Source organism: Trachemys scripta, chromosome 7 (assembly GCF_013100865.1).
Source record: "Trachemys scripta elegans isolate TJP31775 chromosome 7, CAS_Tse_1.0, whole genome shotgun sequence".
Classification (NCBI taxonomy): Eukaryota; Metazoa; Chordata; order Testudines; family Emydidae; genus Trachemys; species Trachemys scripta.
This window is the reverse complement of record NC_048304.1, coordinates 55,954,359-55,966,481: the sequence shown is the minus strand read 5'-3', so window position 1 is coordinate 55,966,481 and position 12,123 is coordinate 55,954,359. Positions and strand designations below refer to the sequence as shown.

General features: G+C 47.0%; 1 protein-coding gene across 1 annotated transcript in view; it reads right to left on the bottom strand.

Moving 5' to 3' along the window:
* PAX2 (paired box 2) overlaps positions 1–11,910 on the bottom strand; it is a 106,405-nt gene extending 94,495 nt beyond the window's left edge. Inside the window, exons 1-3 of the mRNA XM_034776607.1 lie at positions 11,245–11,910; positions 8,107–8,275; positions 6,724–6,921 (exon numbers count right to left, since the gene is read on the bottom strand). Coding sequence (XP_034632498.1) covers positions 6,724–6,921; positions 8,107–8,275; positions 11,245–11,287 — 410 coding nt within the window. The 5' untranslated portion in view covers positions 11,288–11,910. The remainder of the gene's footprint in view (positions 1–6,723; positions 6,922–8,106; positions 8,276–11,244) is intronic.
* Between the last annotated feature and the right edge of the window lie 213 nt (positions 11,911–12,123).

Sequence of the window (12,123 nt, the reverse complement as noted above, 5' to 3'; positions counted from 1 at the left end):
TTTACTCCTAGTATACCACTTTGTACAACCCTGAGTAATTTCTTTTCTCCCTCAGAGTGTCTGAGCCCTTCAGATATTTGCAGATCATTTTCTTGTCCCCCTATTTATTCGTCTCTTAGCCAAACTACTTATTTCTTTACTCATTCCCCCAAAGTCAAATGAGTTTTTCGGATAACAGAGGTTCTGATAAATGAGGTTTGACTGCATAGGACTCATTCACCCAGCACTGAAATGCAGCTGCCTCTAGGGTGTAGTACAGCAGCCATTCGCTATACACAAAAACTTGCATAAGCTTAACTCGCAACAACAATGCACCTTCTGGGACATCCATACAAGACTAAAAGGGTTAGGATTTTTAAAAGGCAAAAGGTACATGCAGTCTCTGAACATATAGGGTTGCAGATCAGGGAAGATAAATGCCAGGAGCTAAGATCTCTCCTTTCCAGCCCCATTCATTGGGCCAGATAGGAAAATCAGAGGGAATATGATTAACTCAGTCCATGCATCACGATACAACCTGCCAATGGCCAGATGTGAGGAACACAAGTAATGGTGCCACAAACAAAAATGTAGTCTTTTAACTGAAGCAACATTGTCTATGACCTCAGTTTTATTGGCTTGTCCTTTATTTGCAATGATGGAAAGGAGGTAATACTGGGTTTGTGTGGGTAATACAGGGGAATCTGGGCTTAAAAGGAGGATGTAACGAAGTCCTACATGACCCAATCACTTTCTCTGCTCAGTTGAAAGCAATTGGGAATAGGAGCTGCTCTCCCTGGGGTGGAAAATTGAATGGAAACCTGGTATCCAGCATTAGATCAATGGGGAGATCGTAAAAGGTGCCGCCACCTTGCTGGGATCCAGAAAGAGTTTCTTTTGTGTGTGAGGAGAGGTGCCAGATTGAGAGACCTGAAAGCCACGGCCCCTATTTATCCAGACAGCAGATACAGCATTAGGGCAAGCGTTCCCCACCCATGCCCTCCGTCACTGGATTACAGGAACCCACCTCGAGTCAGAGGCTTGTTCACTGTACCTGGACGGGTTAATCCCTGGCCGCTCTGCTCAGACAACCAAGAAAGTGGCGGATTAAGCACCAGCTATCAAAACTATGTTTATGTGATGTGGACACTTGCTGATTAGGAACTGGACTGAGAGGCACCAACTCGTTTAATATAGACCATCCAATAGTTGTTACTTTCGGTCACTATTGACCTCGCTCACATTACTGATGCTCTGAGCTATCCAGAGTCCTCAGAAGAATCATTATTCATCCTCCAGATTTCACATCTACTTAGTGGGATGTGGAAGGTGGCAGGGACTCCAGGACTCAGCCACAAGTGACAAAGATGGGTACGGGGTTCTTTTGGGATAACTCACAGATTGAATTACAAAAGTTGTGTACTATAGAGGAAGAGAGAGAGGGATGTGTATAGAGATTAGATAGATAGATAAAATGATGGGTGTGTATGGGGATGGATGGATGGATCAATCCTTGACTGATGTAAATCAGCAGTACTCCAGGATTGGATCTGTAATAATTCTACTTTGAGCTATATGGGATCTTAAATTTAGGCAAAGACACACAGCAGTGGCTTACAAAGGTAACTAAGTATCTTATTTCTATTTTACAGAGGGTGAAACTAACACACAGAGAAATGAAGTGAATTCCCCAAGATTACATATCAAGTCAGTGGCAGTGTCGGCAAGAGAACCAAAGTCTCCTGACATGAAATCCCCTGCTCTGACTGTTAGACAAGGCTGCCTGCAGACACTGATGGTTTATAGCCACATGCTCAATATTTCACAATACAACAAACACAGTTCCAGGGATGATATCACCTGAATCAATGTCTGACTTTCCATTTGTATTTATAAAAGAACATCATAAAAGGAGGCCGTGTGAAGATCTACAATAACTAGGAATCATTGGCCAATTATTACATAACGTAACAGAAAACATTTTCCAAAACCAATCACATAATTCTAGAAGTGCACGTATACTAGATACATCTTGGGAGGGGACTGAAAAAGCTTTATCTTGCCACCTAGCATGTGACAGCCCAACTGAGGTTTATCATGTCCAGCAAACTGCACACCCTGCTATACGAATCAGAGAAACACACAGTCCAAAGAGTAACTGTAAGCATGCAAACTGACTATAATATTATTCCACAAGCCTGTGACTCCTGCATTCCTCAGATAGGGATCATGCCTGTTTCTCACAAACTGCAAATCTAATAGTACTGAAAGCCACCTCAGTACTGGAATGGAGGGGCACTTTGTCTGTGGGCTGGGTTGTTGGGTTCCGCACTTGGGAAACTGTACAGTATATTGAGTGTTAGAGGGAGGTAAAAAAATAATGCTTAGAATAGAATGGGGGTTGAATCCTTAACTACGGAACTATGAACACGGTTCCATGATGTGCTGTTCCCACTAAAGCACACAGCATAGCTCATACAGATCTCAGTGGGTTATCATAACATGCACAACCCGGGTTCTTAAGGTTCTCCAAGAGCAGCAAAACAGAGCCAACATCCCTATTGACATCAGATAGCCTGGTCCCAGTGGGAAGTGATATCCAACTCCCCAATTCATACTAGAGAAGCCACTCTACTTCTAACAGCACTGCGGACGCAAACCCAATTTAAACAGTCCACGTTTAAGTGATCAAAGATAACCAGTCTGCTTCCATGTGATAATGGAAACTCTCTCTAGTCATTTGAGATCAACATTCATTGCTTGCTATGTTGATGGAATTAGAACTTTATGTCACTTAATTGCTTCTCAATGATATATACAATATCTATCCTATAGGTATAAAATATATTAAACCTGTACTAATTATTATTATATAATATATGAAATGTGTACTAGAAATCTCCCATCTTGAGACTACCAGTTGAAGTCTATTTTGTCCATTGACTAAAGCATTGTGCATATTTATTCACCACCGTTAACAGAAGACCACCAACTGGTAGGCAAATGATTTTTGCTGGTGTCTTAAGGGTTACGATAGGTTTTTCAATGTACTCTATATGTAGAGCTAAAACACAGCATTGCAGCATACAGGTTACATCAGCATACGTTTAGGATGATCGTGTTACTCACAAGTGGCCCAGCCGAGAGTAAGTTATAAATGTCGTCCCAAATGCATGCTGATCAAACTTTTACAGTACAACATGTATTCTGTAGGTGCCACAAATTTAACAGAAAATCTATTCGAAACGATTTTAGGAAGATTTTAAAAATTTCACGTTGACTATTTTTTGTATCCTTGCACCTAGAAACCCATGTACCTTTGTTAATCTTAGTCCAGCTGTGCAGAATCAGAACAAGCAAAATCAAAATGTAATTAATACATTTTCAGAACCTCTTAAAATGCCCTAGAATAGCTTTTTTTTTTATACATACAAATGTCATACACAGCTTTAAAGTCTAATATATTTGGTCTTTCCAGGGACAAAAGCTATTCTCATTTCCCGTTAGAAAACTGGGATTCTGCCATTTCTGCAAAGATGTCATTTCTAGAGCCCCTAGATACTGGACTTTAAACCTGTCATTAGTGCACGTCTGAAAACTGCCCACGGTGGACTTTGGGTCAATACAGTTTTGGGGGTAAATTCCACATTGCAGGGGTAATGAAATGTTTTTGTGGCAAGTTGGTTTCAAGAAATGGCGTCTGTCTGAAGCCGTTCAGGGAGTTGGAATGTTAGAGTAAATCCAGGAAGGGCCAAACTGGTGATCAGAGAGCAGGTGAGGTGGACACAGATGCATGATAAATGCAGCTTGTCACATGACTCGGCAATTTATCACACATATGCGATGTCTACATGATCTGGTTATTTCAAAATATTTGCTTCGACAATGGAAGAGAATGAGAATTTGCATTTTAATTATAAATGCAGTCCTGTCTCTTTCTGATATCTTCCCGGTGTTGTTCCCACTGAAGTGAATGGTGAAACTTGCATTGTTAATGGCAGCAGGATTGGGCCCTTGTATTCTCTCTATTTCCTGTTTTGCTGTGGTTCCCCTCACAACACACTGCTGTGTTCCTCCCCAGCACACATCCTAAAATGATGCTTTTTCTATCATTGGCCGCAGCCATTAAAGGAATCATTTCCTTGCCAGTCTGGGATTCTGGAATCCCCACACAAAGTTAATGGGTGAACGGGAAGGAGGTCATGCTTGCATTATGAAAGAGATTGAAGAGAGTTTTAATCACCAGAAACTGAAAAGATCCCATTCTTCCTTGGCAATCTCACGATGAAATATCGCAGTGATGAGAATTGGGGCATCACAGTTGTCAATTTACATCCCCAAAGAGTTTTATGAACGTTAGCTAAGTACAATGTCCCCGACCCCTCTGAGATAGATCATTATTATTATCTTCATTTTAGAAGTGGGGAAACTAAGGCACAGTAACGGCAAGGCAGCACAATAAGTCAGCAACAAAGATATGATTAGAGCTGGAAAGCATGTGGCTCTGGTCTTGTGCATGAATACGACACCGTGCAGCCCGCTGCAATGTGCTACTCTTCCCAAATAGGTTACAAGTCCCTGCCTTCAGTGGCTATTGGATGTCAATTTGCTTTGGGCTAGCTAACCTAGCATGCATGTTCCAGCTAAGCAGACTGCATCTTTGCTCCTCTCTGAAAGAATGTGCTGTTCCTTCAAAGAACCTAAAACCCTTCCTCTGGACTTCTGGGGCATTGGCTTAATTCTTTTCAGGGATATCTGGCTGTCCTTCCACAGCTGCCTTGTAAGGTGTCTGAATGTCAAACTGTTATTTCAATACCTGACTGAGACAGTAACAGGGACCTGGAGGTTTTTTAGGAGGGTGTATAATTACCCGATCAGTATTATGTTACCCTGTTCATAACTTAATAACCATTTTAATACAGATGGCACACACAGGGATAATTTCCTGGGGTAGCCGAGCAGTATATTACAGAGACTGTGTGTCTGAGGGAATCTTCTTTAGCCATGGTACATTCTACCAGCTAATTCTACCTGCTGTTTTCAAGATGATTTGGGATAATTTCATATCATTTGCAAAATATTTAAAGCTATTTATATAGGATGCCAATAAATATATGTTGTCTGGGTTATTAGACTTATTTTGATAAATCTCCCACGGATAGCACAAGACAAAAAATACTGTAGTGTTTCCCCAGTGTTTATTTTTCCTGATGTTGGTGTGAACATACAGTGTTTTTCAACATCCTGGCTATGCCTAAGTGTAAATATACAGGCATATGTATGTATGCACGCACTAGATACTACCATGCTGGTCAGTGTGCATGTGTATAAGGTATGTGTATATATACTCCATGTAGTGTGTGTATTCGTGAGTGTGTGTGTGTGTATATATATATATATATATATATATATATATATAGCGGTAGTATTTGTATCCAAGTGCGTAAATGTGTATGTTTTTGTTAGTGCCTGACTAGATGTATTACAATATTTCTAATAGTGTGGCATATGTGTGTGTAAGTATGTACAGTCTTGTGTATGTTTGCATCTTTGTGTTATTCTACCTGGGCCAGTGTGATATTTGTATGTGTGTGCACAAGCGTCTACCTGTGTGTTGCCAATGTGTGCCAATGTATGCTGCAGGTGAATGTGCATGTGTCTACACATGAATGTGTGTGTTGTTCATACACGTTTATATGCATCACAACATCTTGCAGCATTCCCCATTTTGCCACCTGGCAATATCCTTTTTGCTACCAAAGAAAGGATTCTTTCTAAGTGTTGGGGAGGGGTGGGTGGTTTGTTTTACATCCATCCCACTGCAATCAAAACTTCTGCAAGGGGCTGTGATCTGTGCAGGTTTGAAACAGCAGCTAGACGCCTCATGGAGCTCTTCCCTGCCTTCAGAAGAGGCGTCCTTGCTGGCTTAGCAGCTGCCCCTGGGGGTGGGGTGAAGGAGCCTCGCATTTGGGAAGCTAAGTCTGTTTGTTTAAGATAAACAAACATTTGGTGGTTTAATGGCTCAGGAGTGCGGGCTGTGATTGTCTTTAGATATGGGCGCTTTTAATCTCACAGTCTTAATTACTGAAAACACTGGCATCCACTGACACGAGGGAAAGAGCGTTAGAGAAGCAGGACAGAAGGAAGCAAGTCTCCTGGCAGGTGCCTACCCTCGCACTCCCAGCCCTGCCATGAACAGCCAGGCAACACCCCGCGGCGCGTACTTTCACCCAGTAATTTCACCCATCTCCCTGCCCAGCCGGTCCCCTCCGAGGGCCGCCCACGCGCGCTGTCTCCAAGCAGGTTTCCAACACCAGCAGGCCCCAGGAGAGGAAAGCTCCGGGCGGGGGGGGGGTTCGCCGCGGGAGTAGGGGCACGGATGGGGTGCGCTGCCTCCAGGGTCTAGCCCAGTCACGCCGGGCCTTGGGGAGCGGCAGGCTCTGTGTTGGAGGGCTGGGAACTCCAGTGCTGCAGAGGAAGCGGGCGCCTTAGAGGGGGAAATGTTAGAGCCCCTCGGGCCGGGTAACCCGTAGGCTAAAGGAACTGGTTGTCTGCCTGCTGGGAGAGCTTTATGGGGGCCATAAAAGGGAAGTGGCGTGGGGGGAGGGGAACTGTGGGAAAGGTGGGTCGGACTGGGCGCAGGGGAGGGGGCCGGACACGGAGGGACTGGCCCGGGGGCAGCGAGCGCATGGCCGGCGGCCCCTTGGGCAGGGCGCTGGGGGCCGGGCCGAGGGGCGCCCTTACCTGTTGATGGAGGAGACGCTGGGCACCGTGTCGTTGTCGCAGATGCCCTCGGCCAGGAGCCGGTCCCGGATCTCCCAGGCGAACATGGTCGGGTTTTGTCTCTTGTACTCGGCGATTTTATCCACTACTTTGGGAGTCGCCACTTTGGGCTTGGAGCCGCCGATCACGCCGGGCTTGATGCTGCCAGTCTCGTAATACCTGCTCCAAAGCAGAGCGCTGTCAGTGCCCGGGGCCTGCGCTCCACTGCCCGAGCTCATCCATACCTGGCCACTGGCTGCCATGCGATGTCCTCCACACTGCCAGTGACCCCGCACCGCCCCCGAGCCCCGCAAATCTAGCTGCCCTTGCTGCCGAGCGGAGCCTCCCCCGCCTGGGGCCTAAAGGTGCACGGCTTCGGGGAGCCATTGCCTGCCTCCTGGTCTGCTCGCCCTGGGGCGCGGGGGCGCCTGGCTGGGGTGGGAGGACGTGGACAGTGGAGGGGGGGGGCTGTGCCCTTGTGCGGCAGCGGGGTGTGAGCAGCGGAGGTGGGGCTGTGCCCTTGGGCTGCGGGGTGTGTTGGGGGGCTCCTTGGCAGCGGAGGTGAGGCTGTGCCCTTGTGCGGCAGCGGGATATATGGCGGGGGTCCTTTTTCCACCGAACGCCAGGCCCAGCCAGCGATGGGGAAACAAAACGGAAACCGTGCCCCGGATAAAATCCAGGGGGATGGAGACCAGTGAGGGGCCCGAATCGCTGAGCTCAACCCCTTTTAGCGGATGTTTTCTCCTCCTTCCCTGGCCCCCCAGTCTCACCCCAGCCCCCATCTTTTCTCGCCCCCGCTGGAACGGCCTGGCTGTGCCGCAGGAGGCGGAGAGCGATTTGCTTGGCCTGGGTGCGCAGCGGTGATTTCGGGGTTCCTTGCCCTCTCGGCTCATCTCTGGCCCTTGCACTCCCACGTCCTCGCGTGGCCATTAGCTCGGCACGGTTTGGACACCGCTTTTGCAAAGGGCAGGTCGGAGAATGGCCGGGAGGTTCAGACACAGACAGCCTGTTTCCTTAACCCCAAGGCCGGGCTGAGGCAGGTTCCCCCACCCGATCTGCCTCCCGGGAGATTTCACACCAAATTTGGTCGCGACCGTTTTTTAAGGCTGCTCGGCAGAGTGGGGGTGGGGTGAGGATTTTTTCCCTTTTCTTTCCTACTCACAAAATGTTCCTACTTCAGGTTGTTTCCCAGGCAAAGGGGAGGGAGAGGTGGCTATTGGTGGAGAGGGGTTGTCCTGCAAATGGCACTTCTCCCCTTTCGGGCTGCGTGACAACCCGGGGGCGCAGAGGGGGACCCGGGGGGATGGGAGAGGAGGCTGTTTGGAGGAGGGGAAGGGGTGCACACGCTGCTCGCCCGTGCCTTACCTGCCCAAGATCTTGCTGACACAACCGTGGCTGACCCGCAGCTGCCTGGAGATGTCACAGGGTCGCACTCCTTGGTGAGCCAGCTCGACTATCCTTTGTCTCACCACGTCAGGTAGGGGCCTGCCATTCACAAACACCCCCCCGAGCTGGTTCACTCCCCCATGCCCTGCTGGGGAGAGAGAATAAAAAACACAACAACCCACGCACCCCAGAAATAGACCGTTAGTCGGGGACAGTTAGCGACCCGCGGGTCAAATCTCCAGTGACTAGCTATGAATGGAGGCGATGGCAGGGGCGAGGGTGTGGGGAAGGACAAGAAAGAAAGAAAGAAAGAAAGAAAGAAAGAAAGAAAGAAAGAAAGAACGATACCTGTCTTTGTGTCCCGCAAACGGTTACAGTTTATATAAACAAAACCTCTCTCTCTCGCTCGCTCTCTCTCTCTCTCGCTCTCTCTCTCATAAGCTTTCGATCTTTTCGGGGGGGCGGGGGGGGAAATCCGCCAGAAAAAAAAATCTCGCCTTGATTTTTTTTTGAAACAAGGATTTTGTTCAAGGGGAAATAAAAATTCCCCTTTGGACCCCCTTCAGACAAAACCCCAGCTCTGTCTTCCATGGGGCGCCTGGGTTGCCTTTTTTCAGTAATAATTCGGATGAATACGGCAAGGATGGGCTTTGCACCTGCTAAATGTTGTCAGGCAGGAAACGCCTGCCAGGAATGAGGAAATATCTTCATTCGGATATTAGCAAAATATGAGCTGTATTTGTGACGCTTGCACCTAAGTGTGTGCGCGAGAGCTATACTACAAATGCGCATTCGTAGATATGTATGTGTGCCCATAAATATTTACAGAAGGTATATCTTCATTTGCCATGATCCCTATGTATCCGTATCGATAGAACTGTGCAGTGTGTGTACTGTGTTTAGAGCCTTCCTTTCACACAGAGCTAACCTGCTGCAGCTTCTCCTGGAAAGAGATCTTCAGTGGGTTTTGCAGTTTGCTGAAAAATGATCTGTTTATATTTTTGCTGATTTTTTTTTCTCTCCTGCTTTTGACACTGACTTATTGGCTCTGAACTTAGTGGGAACTCTCATTGCCCTACGATCGATCCAAGTCCTTCTTCACAAATAGAGTTTTTTCATCTCTCACAACCCTCCCCCCCCCAACACCTAAGAAACACCCTCCAAACTGCCTTGAGCATAATCCCAGGATGGTTTCTTTAGACCGTTCTTTTTGACCCGGTTAGTTATTTTTTAAAACCCCATTGTGAAAAAAATGCTTGCGATTATTGGGTGGTGGTAGTGGACATTTCTTCCTGCCCTCTACCTCTCCCCACCCCTCGGTATCATTTGGGTCTTTCTTGAATGGTGCGTGTGTGTGTTTTTTCCTCATTTGTCCAGACCACCTTTTGCACATGTTGCCTCTAAAGTTACAAGCCAGCAGTTTCTTCAGCACCTCGCTGATAAATAATTCAAGGCACCTTTGATAACTCGCATTACAGAATATTAAAAGGCATCAGATGCAAAAAAGATTAAAAAATTAATAATTCAAATTATTGCACCCAGTGTTTTTTCCCCTGGGCTTGTTTTAATTTAGATCGGTCCCTTTCAAACCTTATTTTCTCTCTCTCTCTATATATATATATACATCTGTCCCTTTGAACAGAACACATTCCATAGTCTGTATACATATGTGAGCGCGAGAGGAAACCGGCGCTTATGTGTATTATAACTGACTGTTAATATATGTATTATATATTATATAAATGGCCCAAACTGAATCATGCTTTTTTTCAAAGTTCGGCAGCAAAAATAAAACCTTCCCAAATCTCATTAGGTTTTCTTTAAATCATCCGCTGTGTTGTGAAATATTTCTATCGATTAAATATATTTTCCAAATTAAATTAAATGCAAAGGTATTGCAATCAATTAAAGAGTAAGCTGCCGGGGTGCAAACAAAATATTTCCAAACGCTGGGAGTATTTTCAGTGAATATACTTGGGAAACAATATTTTTCCCTAACAAAATCGCTCAGAAAGCAGCAATTTTGAAAGAGAAATAAAGCTGCAGCCAACCCTCTTCGTGGGCTTTATATTTCTGCTCTTTTTCTTCTTGCAAATCATTTTTAAAAACCCAAATATTGTATAGTGTATCCTTTAAATATTGGGTTATTTTTATACAGCTGCCAGGGCAGCGTCTTGAAAAGTTTCGCCGTGGAAAGTTACAAATTGTTCTTAATTATTCATTTCCTGACTCAGTATGGTCTCTAGCTCAGATTTTTATTTTTCTTTCTGTCTTTTTAAACCCCTGAATTATTTTTCCTGCCTGCGGTTAGCTCAAATGAATTGTAATTTCATTATTACAATAATTGTCATGGGTTGTTTTTTCCTTTCCCCCTCCTTCGATTGAAATGAGATTCTAGGCTGAAAACATATCAGGAATCCACGTTCTTGTATGTCAATAATGTATTTAAAATGCACCCCAGGGATCTTGTAAATAAATAAATTTAAAAGAAAAAAGGAGGACTGTGACTTCTTAATAACCCTCGAAAATGCCAGATTTCCAACAACATAATTGTCCTCTTTCTTCCCCTAATTCATCCTTAAAACAAACAATCACCTTCCCAGTCATTTAAAAATGACAATTACCCCCTCTTCAGTTTAAAGAACAAAAAATTACAGGGAGAACTGTGGTTCCACACATATATATGTATTTAAAATTTAAAAAATAAAGCTTTGACCCACGTTGCAGATTAAAATATAAACGATCAAAAATACAATTGGACACACGCGTCGGAATCAACTACTCCCCCTCGGAGGCACAATTTGCAAAGTGGATTTGGAGCAAGACCTGATTTTGTTGTTGTTGTTCCCTTTCACACACACACTCATTCCCTCCAGTAAGTTTGGGGGTTTCCCAGGCTCCCGGATCCCCTTTGATGGGGATCTTAGCCCCGAAGGAGCTAGGGAGCAGCTGTGGCCGGTGGTGGCAAAGCAAGGCAGGGGGCTCGGAGCCCACCTTGGCTGGGGAAGGCGGCAGACGGCTGGGAGGATGGCCTGGAAAGAGGGTCAGGTGAGGAAGAAGGGTTGGGGAAGAAGGCATGGAGGGATGCAGCAGAAGGAGCTGGGCTCCGGTACTCACGGTGCATTGCCGAGAAGGGGTCTGCCTTGCAGTGCATATCCATGGGGAGGCAAAGGAAGGGGAAGAAGTCGGCTGAAGCCGCCGTGTCGCCTCTAAAACTCAACTTCAAGACTTAGGGGAGAAAACAAAAACAAAAAAACAGCCAGCAGGGCGAGGAGAGGCGGGGGGGGGCGCTCGGCCCTGCCCGGGGAGCGGAGAACTTTCCGGGGGCCGTGGATGGGGAGCTGTCTCGAGCTGGGGCAGAGCAAGCGGAGCCCGATGATTCTGGTCAGCAGCGTCCCAGCGGGCAGCGAGAGGCAGCGGCCGGGGGGCAGGTGGATGTCATGGCTGGAGCGCTCGGGTCAGATCATCCCTGGCAGCCGGGTCAGTGAGGGGCTGGAGGCTAGAGCGCGTCGGAAGCAAGGTGAGGATGATGACGGTGGTGAAGCAGCAGCGGCAGAGGATGATGCGGCTTCCTTCCTCTTCCTCCGCCAAGTCTGGGGCTAGTTCATTTAAGTTCAAAGTGGAGTAGAAATCCCCGGGATCTCTGAGCACCGGCAGCCCCCTCCCTGAGTCCCCTCGCCTCCTCCTGCTCCCCAGGCAGAGGGTCCCGCTCCTGGCAGACTTTCTCGCAAGGTGGGATGTGTTTGCGAGGAGCTTTGGCTGGAGAATGGAGCCTCCTCTCCCCGCGTGTGTCTCTCTAAAAGCTGCAAAGCCCCCTCCAGATCTCTCCCCCCCACCCCCCACCCCCACCCCTCCTCGCCCTCCCCTTTGCCGGGAGATGGATGACTTGTCAGACAAAGGCAATAGATTCCAACACTCTCTGATTCGCCAGCGCGCGGAGACGGAGCCCGGGCGAGGAGGTCTGTGCTTCTGTCACTCGGGCAGAGGAGAGGGGGA